This window comes from Rhinopithecus bieti, unplaced genomic scaffold (assembly GCF_001698545.2).
Source record: "Rhinopithecus bieti isolate Rb0 unplaced genomic scaffold, ASM169854v2 scaffold_7724, whole genome shotgun sequence".
In the NCBI taxonomy this organism is placed as follows: domain Eukaryota; kingdom Metazoa; phylum Chordata; class Mammalia; order Primates; family Cercopithecidae; genus Rhinopithecus; species Rhinopithecus bieti.
Genome location: NW_016805612.1, coordinates 1,632,066 through 1,654,647, shown reverse-complemented (window position 1 = coordinate 1,654,647; position 22,582 = coordinate 1,632,066). Strand labels below are relative to the sequence as shown.

General features: G+C 37.4%; 1 protein-coding gene across 1 annotated transcript in view; it reads left to right on the top strand.

Annotated features, from left to right (window-relative positions):
- The window catches only part of CDKAL1 (CDKAL1 threonylcarbamoyladenosine tRNA methylthiotransferase), a 603,344-nt gene that overhangs the window by 120,293 nt on the left and 460,469 nt on the right, over positions 1-22,582 (top strand). Inside the window, exon 4 of the mRNA XM_017873093.1 lies at positions 1,758-1,806. Within this exon, the coding sequence (XP_017728582.1) occupies positions 1,758-1,806 (49 nt within the window). The remainder of the gene's footprint in view (positions 1-1,757; positions 1,807-22,582) is intronic.

The following is a 22,582-nucleotide window of genomic DNA, read 5'->3' as shown; positions in this document are numbered from 1 at the left end:
CCTCTCCTCCCCTCCCCTCTCCTCTCCTCTCCTCTCCTCTCCCTCCGTCTGTCTTCTCTTGTCTTTTCTTTCTTCTCTTCTCTTTTCTTTCTTCTTTTATTTTTTTTCTCACTGTGTTGCCCAGGCTTGAGTGCAGTGGCGTGATCTCAGCTCACTACAACTTCCACTTCCCGTGTTCAAGTTATTCTCCTGCCTCAGCCTCCTGAGTAGCTGGGAGTAAGGCATGCACCACTACACCTGGCTAATTTTTGTGATAGAGATAGGGTTTCACCATGTTGGCCAGACTGCTCTCGAACTTCTGACCTCAAGTGATCTGCCCCCCGCCCAGGCCTCCCAAAGTGCTGGAATTATAGGCATGGACCACTGTGGCCAGTCGGCCATTACATTTTTAATAAAGTTTTTAAAACAGGTTCCTCTTGTCTCAGTTGAGTTCATTGCAGCATTGTATAATCATGAAAGAATAGAAATTCTTTCATCAATAGAGGTATGGATGCATCCATCACATCATGGTGCAACCATTCAGAGAGATAGTAGGCAGCTAGTAAGGGGAATGAAATAGACCTGTAGATTGACAATACATAGAAAAAACATAAAGGCAGAGATGTATTTCATACATATGTATAGCCCCCACCAAAGACCTCGGGACCTCACTGTGTTGCCCCAGCTGGTCTTGGTCTATTTTGTATATCTATTTTATATATTTGTTTACACACACACACACACACACACACACACCCACTATCATTTGTGAAAAAAAGGATAAAACTATAGAACAGACTTGTATGTAAATGTTTGATGCCAGAAAATTTCATGGTATCTGCTCATCACACTATTATTAGTGGTTTCATCTGAGGAGTGGAAATACAGGATGAAAGATGTTATGATTTCCTTTAACTAACTTCCATGTTATATTCTATTTTGTTTGACTTTTTTTGTGATATTTCTTCTGTAATAAAACAATGGTAATTTAAGGACTTTTAAAGAAGAATCAACTTTGACTTATTCTTTTTTTAGCTTTGTGAATCATAATATTACTTTTCTTTTTTCATTTTCCTTTTAAACTCTAGCCGTGCTTTCTCATTCTCAGTGGGCTTCTCCAATCATAATCCTGTTTAATCATAACCCCAGGAGTCACCCTTGGTTCTCTAGGAAGCATTCCTGGATCACTTGGTCTGATTTTATTACCTTTCCTCTGTTTTCCCATGGGAAATCTTCCTTAGTCTCTGGTGTATAGAACAGAAGCTGTATTATTTAACTTTGCATTTCATGGACCTGAGTACAGTACCCAGCACATTGTAGAAATTCATTACAAGGGTTTTGAGTATTAAAATAATAAAGATAGAATCTGGGACAGATCTCCTTAATACTAGCCTGCTCTTTTTGTGTAGCTTGTTCTTTTATGCCATTTTTTTCTTGAAGCCTTGTGTGAGAAGACATGTGTTAATTAAACTTAAGTTTCTGTCTCAGGATGTGTTGAGTAGGTGTCGATAGGCTATCCTAAAACAACTCCAGGCAGTTTATTTAAATGCAATGTGATTTCTTCAGTTATCATTGGAGGACAGGAGGGTGATAATTTCATACTTCATTGTAACGCAAAATATTAATATAAAATATTTTTTATGTCTCCAAATACATTAAAGGAAACCTGCATTGGTGTGCTTAGAAAATGTGTAATATTGACTCAACCATAAGGATAAACACAAATTTTGCTTCTCCGTGTAAATTACTTGTCTAATCGTTTGTTTTTTTTCTTCTAGGTTCAACAGATAGACCGTGTGGTAGAAGTTGTGGAGGAAACAATTAAAGGTAATCATTGAAAGTGAGATAAACAGATGTGTGTATATTTTCTGAACTACATAAGAAACACCACTCAGTTAACTCTTGCCAGGCATCTTTATAAAAGTTATTGCTTTAGATATAAAATCATAAATGTTATCCTTGGCTTCATGAATTTGCCAATCTAATATTGGAGGCAGGCACTCTACTGTGTATTTGTTTGGCTTATGAACGAATCAGGCCAAGAGCAATGGCTCACTCCTGTAACCGCAGCAATGGGGGTTGGGGCTGAGGCTGGAGGATTCCTGAGGCCAGGAGTTTACAACCAGCCTGGGCAAGAGAGTGAGATCCTGGGATCTCTGGGGGAGAAAGTCAGCTGGATGCTGTGGTGTACAGCTGTTGTCCCAGCTACTTACGAGCTTGAAGCAGGAGGATCACTTGGGCCCAGGAGTTCAAGTCTGCAGTGAGTTATAACTGTGTAACTGCACTCCAGCCTGAGTGACACAGTGACATCCTGACTTTAAAGAATAAATGAATCAGGTAATAGTTTTTTTTTTTTTAAATGTTATTTTATTTTTGTGTAAAATGAATTTAGTTTCAATTTCAGATTGAAAGAATTTAAACAATTTTAAGATAAAGAAATTGGCTGGTCACAGTGGCTCATGCCTGTAATCCCAGCACTTTGGGACACTGGGGTGGTCAGATTGCTTTAGCCCAGGAGTTCGAGACCAGCTTGGGCAACATGGTGAAACCTCATCTCTATAAAAAATAGAAAAATTAGCTGGCTGTGGTGGGGTGCTCACGTAGACCCATCTACTCGGGGGACTCAGGTGGGAGGATTGCTTGAGCCTGGGAGGTTGAGGGCACAGTGATCAGTGATTGTACCACTGCATTCCAGCCCAGTTGACAGAGCGAGACCCTGTCTCGAAATACATAAATAAATAATAAGGAATTTTTTTATTTGTACATTTTCATATCACATAATTAATTGTTTTATAAATACTTTTAGCAGCAATAATTTTGATACTTCTTCAAGGTGTAATTTTTTATAGTTACACTAAAAATTACGCAAAGAAAGTAGAATTAAGTTTTGGTTATTTTGTTAGCTAACACTCACTGACATAGATTCTTACTGAAGTCACTGTGAAATAAACCATCTTTTACTCTGTGGTATGATTTTAAATTTTTTAAAGCTTTTTCCTATGTTAGATTAGCACAAATGAAAAACAATAATATGATACTGAAATATTAAGTGAATTGAAAGTCTCACTTAAATACTGTTTTGTTATAAATGAGAAATTTATCTATTTTAAAAAACCTGATAGTCTCCACCTGCCGAACTGGAAATTTTAATGCTGCACTTTTCCTTCTGGGTGGTGTCTACTACTTTCCACGTGCTTCTCTTCATTAATTTTGAATCATTGCTTTATCAGAGATTATCACAATCAATTTCTAATAAATGAGATTATGAGAATATGAGAATGAGACTATACCTTAATCTTTTTTATTATTTTAAATTTTAAAAAATTATTTATTTTATAAATAGAGATGACATTTTGCCATGTTGCTTAGGCTGGTCTCGAACTCCTGGGCTCAAACAATCCATCCACCTTGGCCTCCAAAAGTGCAGGAATTACAGGCATGAGCTGCCACGCTTGGCCCTTAGTCTTCTTTTGAAGTTCCAAAATAAAATGAAGTATCAGATTAAAAATTTATAGCAATGATAATTTGAATGTTTTTACAAACTACTTCAGCTCCATCTTGGAGAATCCAGAAGTACTAGCATTTATTGTGTACTTACAGTGTGACAGCTACTGTGTTAAACACTTCCCATGGGTTAAGTCGTTTAACCTTCATAATAGTACTGTGAAGTGAAGTGGGCATAAATATTTTCCTCATTTAGCAGAGGACAAAGTTGAGACATAAGTGCATACAGCTAGTCAGTGGCAGCATTGGGATTTGAATCCAGGCAGTCTGGCTCCAAAGCCTGTATGTTCTACTGTGATTTACACGATACTGTTATTTCTCTGCTCTCTCTCAGTTGAGATTCACTACCTTAAAGGTTATTTGATTGAGCGTCTTAAGCAGTGATTTAAGATACTTGAGGGCATTGTTGCCTTATTCATCCTTTGTCTTAAGTACCAGGTAAAAAATTAATGATGATGAAAAACATAGGAGAAAATCTAGGTGATCTTGGTATGGCGTAATTTTTTAGATACAACATCAAAAGTATGATTTATGAAAGAAATAATTGCCAAGTTGGATGTCATTAAGTTGAAAAATTTTTGCTTTATAAAAGACACTGTCAAGAGGATGGGAAGGTAAGTCACAGAGTGGGAGAAACTATTTGCAAAATACACATCTGATAAAGGACTATTATCCAAAATATATGAAGACCTCTTAAAACTCAATAATAAGAAAAGGAACAACCCAGTTAAAAACTGGGCAAAAGACTTGAACAGACAATTTACCAAAGAAGATATGCAAATGTCAAATTAGTGTATAAAAAGATGTTCAGCATCATATGTCTATCATTAGTGAATTACAAATTAAAGCAGCAATGCAATACAGTGGTATGTTAAAACTATATACCTGGTGCAATGGTCAAAATCCAAAATATTGACAACACCAAATTCTGGCAAGGATGTGGAGCAACAGGAAGTCTCATTTATTGCTGATGGTAATGCAAAATGGTACAGGTACTTTGAAAGACACTTGGGCAGTTTCTTAAAACTAAACACAGTCTTATATCCAGCAGGTGTGCTACTTGGTATTTATCCAAATGAGTTGAAAACTTACGTCTATACAAAAACCTGTACACAGTGTTTATAGTAGCTTTATTCGTAATTGCTAAAACTTAGAAGCAAAAAAAATGGCCGTTTAGTAAGTGAATAAAGAAACTGTGGTGCATGCAGATAATGGAATATTATTTGACACTAAAAGAAATAAGCAAAAAAGCCATGAAAAGACATAGAGGGACTTTAAATGCATACTATGATGTGAAAGACATCAATGTGTAAGGCGACATACTGTATGAGTCCAACTAATCGGACATTGTGGAAAAGGTGAAATATGGAAGGAGTAAAAGGTGCCAGTGCCAGCTGGTGCCAGTGATTAGAGAGTAGGGAGGGATGTGTAGGCAGAAAATAGAAGATATTTATGACAGTAATTCTATTCTGTATGATGCTGTAATGGTGGACAATTGTCGTTATACTTTTGTTCACATCCTTAGAAAGAACAACATCAAGAGTGAACCCTAATGTAAACTGTGGACTCTTGATGAAAATGATGTGTCAGTGTAGGTTTATTGATTGTAACAAATGTACCACCACTCTGGTGTGGGATGTTGATAGTTGGAGAGGCTGTGTATGGAGTGGGGGCAGTGATGTATGAAAACTCTGTGCTTCTGCTGAGTTTTTTTTTTGAATCTAAAACTACTCTAATAAAATAAGATCTATTTTAGGAAATTAATGGTAGTTAACAGTGTGCTTAGGAGTTTGCCAAATGGCTTGGAGAGATATAATTTCTATAGGAAATCATACAAGACCTGTTACTCCCAGGCTGAGTTAATCAGGGATAGCTTCTTACTGATGAGTGTGAACTTGAGTGGATTTACTGGAGAGATTGTGTTTGCATTTAGCTATGAGAGTGACTCAAAGATGAAGTTGAAGGGGATATTCATTGGCAGGTTTGTTTAGAGGATGGGAAGTTTGATAATTAAGTCTTTGTAATGCAACAGGAAAATTTTTTAGATGGAAGGAATAATTTTGATAGCTTTCCTTAGTTTGTAGATCAGGAAGCTGAGCTGTGAAGGAGTTACATGATTTTTTTGATATCTCTTAGTTAATAGAGAACTATGCTTATCAGTCAACTTCTGTTCATTGCTTTTTATTTCTACTGCCAGTACTTCATTCAGACAGCATATGTCACTGAAATAATGTGTTTTTTACAGCAGTTAGCCAGTTGTTGGTTGTCTTTCAGCAAGTTATTTTTCTGAGGCTTAGTTTTCTCAGCTTAAAATCGGCAGGATTAAATGGATAAGACTTTTGAGGTACACAGAACATATTAGGGCGTTAGTTCGTGTTAATGCTTACCTCTTACTTCCTCCTTAATGTAAGAACTGCTGGAATAATCTAACTGATCTTTGCCATCAGTGACTCTCCTTTCAATCTGACTGCATATCCTGCTACCATTAACCTGGGATTATTTTACTTTCCTGTATGTATATTCTCACTGGTGCCTCTTACTCACCAAATTAATTTGGGGACTTTCTACCATTTTCACGTCTTTTGTCCATGAATGCTATACATTATACCCTTTGCTCCAGCCAACTGTGCTGCTTGATGTTTCTTATATATATTTTCACTGTGCTTTACATTTACTTTATGGTCCTCCACAGGAGTGGATATCTTCTGTTTGTCCTTCCAGATCCATTCTCCATCCTGATCTGTGTCCATGGAGCCTGACCTGTATGGAATGAATCAGTAAGATTCTTGCCATCTTATGTCCAGTTGGATTTAGCCAATTGGAGGATGTGACAAGAGAGTGAGCTGAGAATATCCACTTCCGTCTCTCTCTCCCTCCCTGCCTGTTTTGAGTTGGTTGCTTTCTTACCCCAAGGTCACAGCTCATTGGAGGATGTGACGAGAGAGCGAGCTGAGAGTATCCATTCCCGTCTCTCCCTCCCTCCCTGCCTGTTTTGGATTGGTTGCTTTCCTTACCCCAGGGTCACAGTTCTCCTCCGTCCCTGTTTATCTCTTTCTCCAGGTTTCTGCAGCTCTTCTCTTCCTTGCCTCTGGGATGGAAACAGCACCTCATTGTTACTAGCCTCAGAGTACCACATTGTCTGTTGGTTTCCCTAGCCCTGCCCAGATTTTAGTAAATCATTCCTTTATGAAAATCTTCTTAGATATGCAGTGAGCCATCTGCTTTGCTGGTACCCTGATTGATAAGAAGTTAGCTGTAGAGAAGCAAGGCTCTGCCCAGAAGGGCCAGATGGAATACCGCCTGACAAGAGGATTTTGCTATAACCCTCTTGTTTCCACATTTGATCCCTGTTGGACTCTCTTCATATCTCATCTTTGAAGTGGATTTAGACATACAGCCTCTGTCACAGCTTGTTTGCATTCTTCTTATTGCTGCTTATGTTACACCAAGTAGTATTTTAAAACTAATAAGGTACATTGATAATAAAAGCATTTAACTCTATTGTAATTAACATAAAACCATAAAAGCTTGTTTTCATTTATCTGTCTTGATTGTATCAAAACGGGAAATTCTTGCTAAATTATTCTGAATGGATCTTCATGTTAATAGCGACAAGAAAACTCCATTTGTGGTTTTGGCTTCAGGATGTATGAAATTATAATGAATTTAGGATTTTTTCCTGTATCACTTTGATAATTTTATAAGGTGTGGAACTGAATGTAAGGAAAGAAATACAGTGTCTAGTGCATTCACATTCATTTCTGTCTCTTAAAAATATTCATACATACCTTAGTCTTAGCTCATACGGTCATTAAAAACTTTTTTTTTTGTATGAAAACTATGAAAGGAATATAAATCTGCGTTTCTTCCAGCAAGAGCATGTGAAATCTTCTAAACAAAAAATCATTAAAAATAATCTTATATTTGTAGAAAGATAGTCTAATTGGATATCTTATGACAAATTATTGCAAATAAATTTTACCTATTGAAATTAGAAAAATGTTTTTACCATTAAGTCATACTTCTTCACCAGTCAACCTCTGTTGAGATCCCTATTGTAATTAGTATGTTTGCTGGTGTTTCATCAGTCAGTTTCCAAATGCCTCAAGCGGTGGTAATTTAGGGTTTTCCCAAGGTGGTATATAATTTGCAAGTTTCACTGATTTTGTTTTTTCCTAACTTCTCAGTAACTGATGCCATCTTGCACTGGACTAACCTAAATTCTCAGACTACGTCACCAAGCAGCTTTCTTATTTAAGACATTGCTATTAATCTTCACTCTGTAAGGATTTTTACTTTTGCATGTGGTACTTATTTAGAGCATCAACTGTTCATAAGTTGAGACTGGGAAGCAGGACCGTATCAAGTGTGGTTTGATCAGTGTGAGTGACTGAATAACCACTTTACAGAGCTCAATGCAGACTTACTTGAGGATGTTTTCCAAACTCAATGAGTAAGTGATTGAGCTTAGATATGTAGCGTGGTATATATGGGGAGTATTGGACCACAAAAGCACATCTGCTTTTTCAATAGTTGCATTTCAATAAACTAATTTTTATTGATTTTTAATATATGCTTTGAAAGAACACTTGTATGCATCCTCTCATTATATGTAATCTCTGACACAGTTAGTGTAGTCTGAATGTAGTGGGAAAAAGTTTGTGGATTGCCTTACATATTAGGAATACTTTCTTCCAGTCTCATTGGTGTAAGTAAATACATGGTAACGTCTAGCTTCTAGTAAGTAAAGGAGCCAGGGATTTATTACTTTATTTAGTTTTTTTCAATGAGCCTGTTTTAAGTTTACGAATGTAGTAAAGTTAACTTTACTATATGATTACAGTTTGGTAACTTGCATTTCCAATTGCAAAGTCTGTGGTTACATTCTTAAATGCAGTCAGTTTATCTGCTTTGCTATCCTCTTTTCTTTACATCTCCTTCTTTAGTTTCCGCACATTAACAGAAGGATTCTAATTTTACTTATTTGTATTCTGTACATCTACATACATTATTTCTAGGATGAACTCCTTGTTACTCATTCTGTCTCTTAGCATTTTTCGAACCATAATATTTTCTTAAAATAAGAGTAGGCTAATTTCTTTATGGCTCCAAACAAAACATTCTATGATAAGACTTTTAGTTGATTTTTTTACATTACTTCATTCTATACCTTGGTTTGGAGTAATAACAGAAAGGACTTTGTAAGAGAAACCAGCATGTGTTGTCTTGTCTGTATTTCTGTAACTCTGTAACTGTATTTGCCAAATTATCAGTCCTCTTTTTAGCTTCACACATACCAAGCAGCAGCAGTGTTTGTCTAGTACAAAATATGTAATAGATGCTCTAGAAAAAGTATTCTTTAAACATTGGAGATGCTCAAGTTCACTGGCTTTTTTAAAATGAAGATGGTAAGTAACTTTACATTTGTCAAATATTTTTAGTCAGTAAGGCTGTTAGAACACAAATGAATGCCTAAATGAATCCCCCAAGTGGATTCTGCTGTTTTATGATGGCTTCAGAATGGTCTTACATGCTTTTTGTTCATCTTAAATTTAATTATACAGCTTTAGTGTATTTATCGCTTATATTTCCTTTTCTGCTCANAGACAGAGTCTCGCTCTGTGGCCCGGACTGGAGCGCAGTGGCCGGATCTCAGCTCACTGCAAGCTCCGCCTCCCGGGTTCACGCCATTCTCCTGCCTCAGCCTCCCGAGTAGCTGGGACTACAGGCGCCCGCCACCTCGCCCGGCTAGCTTTTGTATTTTTTAGTAGAGATGAGGTTTCACCGTGTTAGACAGGATGGTCTCGATCTCCTGACCTCGTGATCCGCCCGTCTTGGCCTCCCAAAGTGCTGGGATTACAGGCTTGAGCTACCTCGCCCGGCCGAAACCACCTTTCATCATTTATGGAGTTTATTGAGATGAGGACTTAGGTATTTCTCTAACTTTTGAATTCTGAATTCTGGGGTTTTGGTGGGGTGAGCTGGTGCATAGTGTTGAATAGTTCAAGTTGCTAATCATATTGTAGTTTTCACATAGTACACTCTTATAGTAGTTTACTAAATTTGATTGCCGTAAGCAAGGAAAGGAAATTACTTTAGGCTTGAACCTCTCAGGCTTCCCTTGACCCGACCCTTCCGCTGGTAGTCCCACTGACCTGTCCAGTATGGTATCCCCATCTTTCCTTGTTTAACTATTAATGAGGACTTGCCTACTCTTAAATTACACTTACACATTAACTCTTGTGAATCCTGGTAGTGTTTTGGCAGATTTCATGAAGGTGAGACTACAAGTATTGTTCAATCTCTAAAAATGTATTATCATTTAGACTTTTGTGAAACTGTTAACATGAGCAAATATATGTTTGAACATCCTTGCTTTTATATCTGTATTTTAATCATTTTTATTTCTGGTACGTAATATTTTCAGATACAGCAATTTCTGATTCCCAGAGTTCTTGTTTCTCAACCATATTAATTGTTCTTAACAAATAAATAATATGAAGCGTCAATCCCAGAAAGAATTTGCATTATACCTGAATGTTATACTATTTACTACAGTAGGGGTCATTTAGTTAAAAAAAAAAAAAAACAAGTAGATCAATTAATCATATTTTGAGGCTTCCATACAAAATGTTCACTTAATGTTTGTATTTTAAGAGTTTTAATATACTTTAAAAGAAAAGGTGAAAATAACATTTTTTTTCATCATGTATTCTTCCCTTATTATAACTAACTTTTAAGAGAATTGACAGTTGCTACACTGCTTTTATACACTGCATACATATCATGTGATTTATTTCGTGACTGGAGAGATTTTATTCTTCATTAGAGAATGCACTATTTTTGGTTAGTAAAATATAGTGAGAATAGATGAGACTGTAAAGTTAGAGGAAAAAAATAAATACTAGCAACTTCGTTGCATTTTTCAAATGCAGGGTAAAGTTGTAGGTTAATTGTGGTATTTTCTGTTTTGCTTTGATTATTCTCAGCAATTGTAGATTGTAAATTGTATTGGATTGGTAATTCTTCTTTAGTACTTTATAGCTGATTTCCCTAAAAATAGAAATATAAAGTAGAAACCAGGTCATGTTAGAAATGCAGTATCTAAACCTTTGATAGGACATAGAAATTATCATCTTCAATTTGTTTTTTAAAAAACAAAGATTTTATTGTTAGGGAAATAATTTATTATGTCACAGTCAAGTGAAAACTGGCACCACAAAGTAATCTGATGGCTCAGATGTAGGTAGAAAAGAAATTTAAATCTGACTTTCTCTTTTTCTTGAAAAATTGTATTTGATAATTGGAATAATTAATTAGGTGTAGGATAAACTTTAGTGATGTTATGGATCTTTTCTTAGAAAAACCTAATATTGATAATAATGGGTACAGGATTTATTACAAGAATGTTTTATCGCCGGCGCGGTGGCCTCAAGCCTGTAATCCAGCCACTTGGGAGGCCGAGACGGGCGAATCCACGGGTGGGTCAGGAGATCGAGACCATCCTGGCTAACACGGTGAAACCACCGTCTCTTACTAAAATACAAACAACTAGCTGGCGCGAGGTGCGGGCGCCTGTGAGTCCCAGCTACTCGGGAGGCTGGAGGCAGGAGAACGCGCGTAAACCCGGGAGGCGGACGCTTGCAGTGAGCTGATCTGCCACCGCCACTCCAGTTCCCGGCGACAGAGCGAGACTCCGCCTCAAAAAAAAAAAAAAAAAAAAAAAAAAAAGGTTTTATCGATTTGAACATTTATTTCTAATATTTGGTGATTTGTACATTTTTTCATTTAGAAGTTCATTCTGTAACACATTACAAAGTATACAGCAGATATGTAGCAATTACTTTGGAGACTGAGAGACTAAATACCAATTTCACTTATTAATTTGAGGGGAGAAAACTCACTTGGAGAATCTTCAGTTAGGATATCAACTCTGGATATCCTCTGGATATCTGGATATATTAAAGAAGTTTATCTCAGTACTACCATTTTATAACAAAGTATGCATTGTATTGAGTAATAAAGAAATAGTAATTAAAATGTCCTTATAAACCATGCTTTCTAACATTAAATCTTTATTGTATTTCTGAAAATTAAAGTGCACCATTTCTTGAAACTGCGCTGAAAAGTCAGCTGATGTGTTGGGTGCTGTTGGGTGCTGCTGTGGTAGGTGAGAGTCCTTGATTGAGACTATGAAGAGCTGCGTGCAAATGCTTGTTTGTACAACTAACAATGCCATCTTTAACAGCCCATACAACCTCATTGGTTCTCAGTTTCCTGAGTTGCAAATTTTATCACGTGGAAGGTCACTTTTGCTCTGAAATTCTTGAAGTGCGTGTGTCTGTAATTTAAAATTGAGTTTCAGAGTCTGTCTTTAGAATAGTTTTTGGCATTTTAGATAGTGATCTCTAGCAGAAGTTATTAGAATGTGACTAGCCTTTATCTCACACCCTGATTTCTATATGCTAGATTTTACTTTTTCTTTCCCTGTGCCTTCCTTCTCACAAAATGAAATTGAAGACGTTTGTGGCAGAGGTACCATGTATTTTTGTTTGGTATACCTCTATATTTTCTAGTGAAGAGGGTCTTGAGGAAAGCCCAGTTTTTGAACTCTTTTGCCCTTACTCCATTCAGTTGTGGTGCAGTTCTGGGCAGTGACAGGGAGTGTGCTTCCCAGTATTGCTCAAAAACATTGTGCCTCTTTGAAGCAGCTACCCAGGAGCATGTTTATTTTCAGGACTTCGAGAGAGGTAGTTTTACTCTTGGTAACTTGGTTTGCTGAGGGAAAAAGTGATTTGAGGGAATTTAATGTAGGTAACATTACCTACGGCAGTGATTCTCAAGAATGTTTCCTGGGAGAGGGATGGTGGCTGAGAGGACCCATGACCTGAGAGGGGAGATGGCAGACTAGTTAACCCAGACTATGGGGAAACTGGGAGCTGGGGAGTCGGCCCTGCAGCCACTCACCTAGATTCATTGCCATGGTTAGCCACCGTTCTAGACAGGTAAGAATCATATCACTCAAAGGTATCCTGAGGTGGAAAAACAACCTTGGCTTTCTACCGTGGTTCCTGAACACACATGCTTACACTTACCCAGGACCGTGTGCAGTTCCAGGTTCATTACCTATGCCTTCTTCCCCTAACTCATACCCAGGAAAGTACATCACAGTGCACACGAGTGATTTCATAGGGGTGACCTTCACTCTACTTTAATTTGTGTATTTAACATGTCGTTCACAAACTTGTGGTCATCTTTTTTTCTTCTTTTTTAAGACGGAGTCTTGCTCTGTCGCCTAGGCTGGAGTGCAGTGGTGCGGTCTTGGCTCACTGCAGCCTCCACCTCCCAGGTTCAAGCGATTCTCGTGCTTCAGCCTCCCAGATAGCTGGGATTATAGACATGCACCACTACACTTGGCTAATTTTTGTATTTTTAGTAGAGAAGGAGTTTCAGCATGTTGGCCAGGTTGGTCTCGCACTCCTCGCCTCACGTGATCTCCTCCGCTTTGTCCCAAAGTGCTGGGATTACAGGTGTGAGCCACCACGCTCGGCCTTGATCATCATTATCAATGCAATTATTTGTGACCTATTTCCTAGACCTCCAGAGCTTTTAAAAGAAATGGGATCTGACTTTAACTTAGTGTTTGAAAGTTTTGAAAACTCCCTTACCATCTTGCTTTTGAGAAACGTCATGAGCACTGTAAGTTTTGATAGGAGTACAGTTGTTTAATTATGGTAGTAACTGTAATTAACTTCTGTCTAGCTCTTTGTGGCTTACCCTTTTCATATACATTAATTCATTTCTACTCCATGGGAAGCCTGGCATTACTGATTATGCAGTCAGACAGCAGTGTACTATAATTTGAAACCTAGTCCCCTTGTTGCACATACCCTCCTTTCTATTCTGTGAAGCTGTTGATATTGAACAGACGGAAATGAGAAAGTGAGGCCCATCTATTATTTTCTTTTCTGATGCCTGTTGTTTAAGATCACTGCTCACTTTTTTTGCAGTTCCCTTTAGATCCTCTCTTATATATTTTGTTACTTCATGTGTCTTGTTTCCTCTTTGATCTTTTCTCACTCTTTTTCTTTTCTGTTTTATTTTGTGCCAACATAAAACATTCTTTTGTAAGGAGTTCATAAAGATAGCTTAATTTTTTTAAAGAAAATTCTGTGTAGACTGTTTTATTCATACCATGCTGTAAAGGTGCTTAAATTGGGAAAAGAGTGAGTGAATGTATTTCCCTAACTGTAANTGTCGTTTTTTAAAATTAAATTTTAAGACAATGTTTGATTAGTCTTTTGACTAGAACTAAGAATCTCAAGCCCACATAATTTCTACTTCATAAATTATTTTAGGAGCATTTTCATTTTGAAGACATGGTCTTTCACCATGGGGCCCCTTCCTGCCAAGTCTTGATAAATCTTTTCAGTGAAATCCAGTTAAAGTGATAGGCTTTTAACTAGATTGGTTTTAAGAAGGGGAAAATCAGTCAAAAACAGGAATTCTAGCAAAAGGTACTGTGAAATAGATATAATCATGTATATAATTTGTATCCTGCTTGCTCTGCCTCCCAGACTTCAGTGTGACCTCTCCCTGAAGTCTTTCCTGATTTTCCCTGGGATAGTTGACCACTCCCTTGTTGTGGTGTCTCTCTATACTTAGAAACATCTGTCAAATCACCTCTGACACGTCCTTCCTCTTATTTGTTCAACAGTCTGCCTTCCTCGACACCTTAAGTCCCTTTAAGGCAGAAGTCAAAGTAGTGACTTAAGATACAGAAGATTGTTTTGTTTTGTTTTGGTAAGGGGTGTATTTTGGGGGTTTTTTAATGTTGTATTTAAATATTAAAAAGTAATATTTCATACTTGCTTCGTTTTCTAAGCTCATCTATGGTATTATGGAACTTTTGTTTCAGTTGTGCATGTACATTAATACAGTGACTTACAATATGAAATGTACATCCTCTTTCTTTTAAACTTACTTCACTCTTGCCATTTCTATAGAAAGGCAATGATAACACTTATCTCAAGGGGTTGAGGACTAAGAGAGTGAATTTAAAGCAAAGTGAGCTCCAGGGGCCTCCTCTCATTTAGATTGTCTTTATGCTGCCCACAGTACAAGATTATTCAGTTCTTGATTGGAAGTGAAATGAAGGTCAACAAGGTCAGACAGGCATTTTTTAAAATACATAGACGGGAAAATTCCCCAGCCTTTACTGCTTCCCATCTCTTCGGTCACACTTTATGGTGGCTTGAGTTGAATTAGCAGGAGGAGACTTGACATTTTCATTTGTGATTGACAGTGAGTACAACATCGTTTGGATGTTTGTCCCTTCTAAATCTCATTTTGAATTGTGATCCTTGCTGTTGGAACTGGAGCCTGGTGGGAGGTGTTTGGGTCATGGGGGCGGTTCCCTCGCGAATGGCTTGGTGCTGTACTGGCCCATAGGGGATTCTCACGTGAGGTGGTTGTTTACAAGTGTGTGTTATCTCTCCCCTTTGCATCTTTTCTTGTTCCTACTCTCCCCGACAGGTGGGCACCCCCTTTGTCTTCTGCCATGATTGGAGGCTTCCTGAGGCCTCACTAGAAGCTGAGCAGATTGCTGTTACCATGCTTCTGGTACAGCCTGCAGAATTGTGAGCCAATTAAACCTCTTTTCTTTATAAATTACGCAGGCTCAGGTATTATAGCAATGCATAAAATGGTCTAATTCAGTAGGACTCTGAGCTTCAATTTTAAAATTAACTGTGGCTTACAAGTTCCTTATGTCTTGTACGTTTTATTGTTCTCATTTTCCAGCAGCTTGAGTGCTGTCTTTTGTAAGGTTTGCTTTGCTTTCATCACTGGCTACAGTATCCTTGGGAATGCAGGTTTGAGCATGAGAAATCATTATGTTCTGTATTGTTGCTGTAGATGCTTTACATACAGAAACAGAAGTGCTCATAGCTTTATTGCTGTAAATATCAAAGGCTTGGAGCCATTTAATAAATTTAGAATTCAGGAGAGTCTGTTGTAGCAAGACAGCTAATGATCTAAGGAGTTCTACTAAGGGTCAATATTAACGTTGAGTTATTGACATGGGACTGCTTTGACTTTTAACTGTGTTGATGTACACTTGATTTGGATTCAGAAAAAATGAATTGACACCATGTAAATCTATTCCCACTGTCATAAAAGACATCTGCTTGCAAAAGATATAGTAATTAAAACATAAAATTAAATACTTACCGTAATTTCCCCAGAAGGTATCTCCATTAGAGTAAAAGGACATTTTGCTTATGCAGATTACTTTGTTATACGTATCCTTTGTTTAATGTAACTTAATTATTTATTATACCATTGATAATGTGCAAATGGAATAAAAAAATTGCCTAAGAACATTCCATTCCAATAAATGTTTTCATCTTTCCATGTTCTCTTCTGTAATTCTTGTCCATAAATAAATTTTATATTATTAAGATTATAGAGTAGGTACTTTTTTTAAAACAGGAGTTTTGATATTAAACAATTCTCAGATTTCTAGGGATTTAAACTGTGTACTGTGATCTTACCTTAGCGTCCTCCCCAGTCCACCAGGTAAGGTGTTGGAATCTTCATGCTTTGTTAAACTCTGGAAATGCACCTTGGTAACATCAGTACCTCAGTGGGCTCTCTTTACGTATACTCTGATTTATACTTTTAGTTTTGTCTTTTTGGACAGTCTCTTCTTATTCTTTTCTCATTTTAATATCTTTTTCTAGGTGTCATTGCTCTCATTAACAAACTCTTCATACTTGCTGAAAAAGGGAATTATTTAATCTCAGTAGCAAAGAATTAGAGCTTGAGTTGTAACGATTCTGTGTTTTTTAGTTAATTCTACCATTTTGTGTAAAGTTTTCCAATCTAGACTTGTGACAAAGCTGCTTCTTCCATTTAACCCAATTTCTGTGTTTTATACTATTTTCTTCTTTTAAGATGAAGTGTTTCAAAGGAGTGTCGCACTTTAGCATGAATACCTACCTTTTTTTCTTCTAAGAAGTACCTGTATATGAGGAATGATATTGAATGGAGTAGAGAAAAGTTAGACTACACTTTTGTTGTTCTTTGTAATTGAGTAGTTAAAATGCCTATTAAGGACACTTTAAATGGTAACTATGAACATTTTGTAGAAAAACAGATTAAATTGGGCACTTTTATCTAATATTCTTAAATAAAATTCAAATTGATGTGATCAAATTTTAGTGAGAATTGATATGTATAGTACACTTTAAAAAAAAACAAAAAAAAAAACAGAGTCTCGCTCTGTCACCCAGGCTGGAGTGCAGTGGCATGATCTCGGCTCACTGCAAGCTCCACCTCCTACGTTCACACCATTCTCCTGCCTCAGCCTCCCGAGTAGCTGGAACTACAGGTACCCGCCACCATGCCCGGCTAATTTTTTGTATTTTTAGTAGAGACAGGATTTCACCCTGTTAGCCAGGATGGTGTCGTTCTCCTGACCTCATGATCCTCCTGCCTCACCCTCCCAAAGTGCTGGGATTACAGGTGTGAGCTGCTGCACCCGGCCCGTTTATTCATTTTTTAAAAAACGTTTTTGCTTGAATATTCTGCCAGCCTTCTGCTGTCTGTCCCCATCATCGTGGTGGATTGCTTCACTAGGAATATTTCCAGCAGGCCGACCCAGAGCTAGGGTTCAGACAAGTCTTTTCTGTGTGTACTTAATGGAACCAAATTTGTGCGAGGTGAGACCAGTCATCAAGAGATAAAAAATAAAACCAACAAGCCTTGGCATGAGTTCTCTCTGGTGGTAGTGGAGGTGGGTGGTCATATATTAAGAAAACAGTGACTGGCCTTTAAAATTAGATGGAGTGAATGAAATATTGACGAAAAGTCAGGCTGTTTATAGAGCCTTTAGAAAAAAATAAAGGGAAAAAATAAACAATAGGTGACCAAGTTGCCAGATCATTGGTATTTCTGTAATATGAATGGTACTCTAAAGCTAGTATGTGCGACCCACTTTAGAACATGAGAACCAAGCAGAGAAGATTGGTTTGTATGTAGGAGCATAATTTAGTTCATAGATATATTTTGTAGCTAGTTATGTTTCTATCACTCAATTAATATATGTCTTTATGTTTGGGGAGTTGGTTCTTTTCTATTTGTAAATGACCATTATGATTGGCTTCCTGATATGCTGACAGGCCGGGCTTTCTAGTATACGTGGGTGGGATGTTTTCCCTTGGTTCTAACACCATTCAATGCAGGTAGCACCATGAGATTTAGAAAACATATTTGTTCTTGAAGATCGATAGACAGCGTTGAACATTGATTCAACTAGTGTAGCAATTACTGTACCAAAATATACAATGTCTTGGTTTCTCTTCTCATAAATATTTCACTATTATGAATTCAGAAATGTGTACACAACAGTGAATTGTATCAAAAGCTAGCTTTTGGTTCAAATTTTACAACATATAATAATTTTAGTTGGTAAAATGGTTTAGTAACATTCTTTAATGGATTAGATCAAATGTAAAAACCAGCGTGGAATCAGATTTTGTAGCTGATTTATGAATAACTGCTGAAAACCTCAGGGCTTAAAATTGAATTTGGTTTTAACAGGATTGAATTGTGTCTGACACTTGTAAGTAACAACTCAGAGAGATGTTTATTAAAGAGGGTTAATAAACCCACCGAGACATATTTGACCATTATTTAGAGGAGGTGAAATGTGAACTTACATTTAAAATGGAAAAGATAAAAGATCTCAGAAATACAACGTTTTTGAGTATGTCTCATTCTAAATATATGCCAGTCTTCCTTTCTCATCTTTTTATTAAAGTTGCATATCTCTTTTAGTCACTTTACATATTTATCACCATCTCCTCGGTGGCCTCATGTCATTATCAGTTGATCTTGTCACACTGAGCGTCATCTCCCCATCTGTTCCTATTACTATTTCCTCCTTTAATTTCTTATTACATGGGATTGAAACAATGTAAAACTCACTCCCTTTTCTTTTCTATACTGGTTTGCCTTCTTTCTTTTCTCTTTCCCTTCATTCAAGCCAAAAGGCTGATTCACAGTAATCACAAAATAAACCAGTGCTCAGTGAGCAGCCATTCTTTTTCTGTGACAGTGCTAGGCCTCAGTGGCTAATGAGAAAGGATCAAATAAAGAAGGAATGTGTGAATGTGTAATTGTGGTCTTTGCCTCACGGTCCTTTCGTAAGTATAGCGTGCTCATTTTCAGGACAAATTCGCTCCAAAAATTTGCCTTTTACCTTTCACATCTCAAATCTTTCAGCATGTTTCTCTGATCCTGAGTCCTTGTTCTCTCTCCTTTTCTTTCCAAAGACTTGCTTTTTCAGTTTTATTCTTTATTCTGGCAAGTTTTAGTTTGTTTTAGATGGCGACAGTATTGCTAACTGTACATAAAATAGGTAAGGATTCACAGTATTTATATTTACTATATGGTTTATGGACTTAAGGAATTAATTTGAAACAGCAGTTCTGTTTGAAAGAGGATTTCTAAATGAAAGGGTGTATTACAAATAAAAGTTTTGTTCTGCTACTCCATTTTTAAACAAAGAATTGTTTTATGGTTGAAATTCCCTCCTTTCATCTTTGGCCAGATATAACAAGTGACTGTTATGTTATTTCCTACTTTGTCTTTAGTGTGCTATAGTTTTCAATTTTAAAAAACCAGACTATTGTTAGGTCTGCTGCTCTTTAATGAATCATTGGATTGGAAAATAACTCATTATATCATCAGGCAGAGATACTTCCCTTTATTTGCATGTAGATAGTGCAGATGAATAATTTATCAAATGTTATTAGTACAGGCTGCATATTACTGGAATCTCAGCAGGATATAATGAAATTTGTCTCATGCAAGTATGAAAATAGCATGGTTTTGCATAGTCGTTTTTGAACTCTTGGCATCTCTTGGAGAACTATTATGTTAGCATGCCAGTCTTGCACACCTCTTCATTAACTGGGCTTTTGATTGGAGAATTTAACTTATCTTGAAAATCTGTGGAATCCAACATGCCAAATGCTTGCTTGACTTTAGCTTGTTTCTATGTTGGAGCATAAATTTTCAGAACAAATAAAGTACTAAATGTTTCTTATTAAGGTGAGTAGTGCAAAAAGGCTATGACTGATGGTTTTATTACTTTTGGTTGTAAAAAGTTGTACCGGAGATATTTAAGCAATAAAGCTTTCTTAAATGACAGGCAATGAAACATGTATGTAAGTACTTAGAATCTTAGAGCTGTTCTAATTATGTATTTGAAGTTATTTTAATGATTGCTTCTTAAAAGTTGCATTTGATATGCTTCTGTCATGATGGCATGAGGAGGTCAACAAACCTTCTTCTCAAAAACAATGCTAAAGTTGCACAAGCAGTCAAAAGCAAATCATGTCAGTACTCCGGAAATCAACTAAAAGCATTCAACAAACTGAGAAGTGTTTATTCATGAAAAAACTGAACTTCGGATAAAAACAGTGTAAGTCTTGGTATTTATGCTGAGGCGGCTCCATTTTCCCTCCTCTGCTCAGTGGACAAGGTTGCAACTAGGGCAAAACAGGCCATGAAAGCCAGCAGCTTCCTGGCTGCTCCTGAGACAGAGCAGTGGATTTGGAGAACTGTCAGATACGGTGGAGATTTTGATGGCAAGCAGTAGGGAAGGTCTGCAGCTCTACTGGACTGAAGTTACTGACCTGTTGGGTGCAAGCAATGGACAGACGGACTAGCCAGGGTTTTAGCGGGGAATTCTGGGAGCTGAGCTAGTGCTATGAGGCTTGTGAAACTCTCCACATACCTTAAGTTAACCAGAAGTTGTTTCTTCTGCACATGCAGCAGAAACTGGAATGGACTTTGTAAGAAATATTGAAAGTTTGTCAGGCAGCAAAGAAGAGGCACTGAATAATAACTTGGATTCCAAGGAGCAGTGAAACATGCTAGAAATGGTATTTATATGAGTAAACATATTTTTCACGTTTTCATTATTAAAAAAATACATAGGCCAGGTGCAGTGACTCATACTTTTAATTCTAGTACTTTGGGAGGCCAAGGTGGGAGTATCACCTAATCCCAGGAGTTTGAGACCAGCTTGGACAACATGGCAAGACCTCATCTCTATTAAAAAAATTTAAAAAGTAATGGACGTCGTGGTGCACACCTGTAGTCTCAGCTCCTCAGGAGGCTGAGATGGAAGGATCGCTTGAGCCCAGGAAGTCGAGGCTGCAGTGAGCCATGATTGTGCCATTGCACTCTGGCCTGGGTGACAGAGTGAGACCCTGTCTCATAGAAAACAAAACAGAAAAAACATATAATTATGTAACAAACAATAATTATAGCACTGTATTTTAGCTTTACATGAGTCTTCCCTTAACCATGAGAGATACATTCCAAGATCCCCCAGTGGATGCCTGAAACTATGGAGAGTACGAAACCCTGTGTGTCCCGTGTTTTTTCCTATACATACATCCATACCTATGATAAAGTTTCATTCACAAACTAGGCACAGTAAGAGATTGACAACAATAGTAAGAAAATAGAGTGCCGGGCGCGGTGGCTCAAGCCTGTAATCCCAGCACTTTGGGAGGCCGAGACGGGCGGATCACGAGGTCAGGAGTTCGAGACCATCCTGGCTAACACGGTGAAACCCCGTCTCTACTAAAAAATACAAAAAACTAGCCAGGCGACGTGGCGGGCGCCTGTAGTCCCAGCTACTCAGGAGGCTGAGGCAGGAGAATGGTGTAAACCCGGGAGGCAGAGCTTGCAGTGAGCTGAGATCCGGCCACTGCACTCCAGCCTGGGCCACAGAGCTAGACTCCGTCTCAAAAAAAAAAAAAAAAAAAAAAAAAAGAATAATTATTACAATACAATATAATAAAAGTTATGAGAATGTGGGGTCTCTCTCTCCCTGTCTCAAAATATCTTCTTATACTGTACTGTGGGTAACTGAATCCGTGGGAAGCAAAGCCACAGATAAGTGGTGCTACTGTATACCACTATATATGTTAATATGTGTGCCAATAGCACAAAAGAGGAAGAAGGAAAAGAAATAGCATCAGGACAATTGAATATCCATATTAAAAAAAGAGCTTAGGCCTTCACTGTACATAAAAATAAAGTGAATTCTAGACATAAATATAAGACAGAAACAATAAAACATGTAGAAGAAAACACATGATAAATCTCTGTCCCTTAATATAGCTAAAGAGTTCTCAGATGTGACACCAAAAGCATGAGCCATAAAAGAAAAAATTGGATACATTGAACTTCATTAAATGGAAAAAACATTTACTTTTCAAGACACACCATCGTGAACGTGAAAATATAAGGCACAGACTGAGAGAAAATATTTATAAATCATATATCTGATAAAGGTCTTGTAACCATAATGTGTAAATAATTCTTACAACTCAGTAAGACAAATACTCTGATTAAAATACTGGCAAAATACTGGAGTAGACATTTGTATTAGTTGGGACCAATGGGTGTATATATAGAAAGAGATGTAGTGTAAGGAATTGGCACATGCAGCTGTGGAGGTTGAGAAGTTCCAAGATCTGCGTTCAGCAAGCTGGAAACCTCAGAGAGCTGTTGTGTATGTAATTCCAGTCTGAGTTCAAAGGCCTAAGAAACAGGAGAGCCAATGGTGTTAAGTTACAGTCCACAGGCTGGCACACTTGAGACCCAAGAAGAGACGATATTTCAGTGTGAATCTAAAGGCTGAAATGGACCTGTGTTCTAGCTCATACAGTCAGTCAGGAGGAGCTCACTCTTAGCCTTTTTTTTTTTTTAATTGAGACCTTTATTTAATTGGATGAGGCTCATCCACACTGGGAAGGCAATTTGCTTTACCTAGTCTGCCAATTCAAATGGTATCTTATCTAGAAACACCCTCACAGAGACATTCAGAATAATATCAAAATATCTGGGTACCCTGTGGCACAGTCAAGTTGACATATAAAATTGATTATCATAACATTCTACTGAATAAGAAATACATTTGGCTGATAATCACATGAAAAAGTACTCAACATCATTCCTCACTGTGGAAATGCATATTCAAACCACAGTCACATACCACTACACACCCATT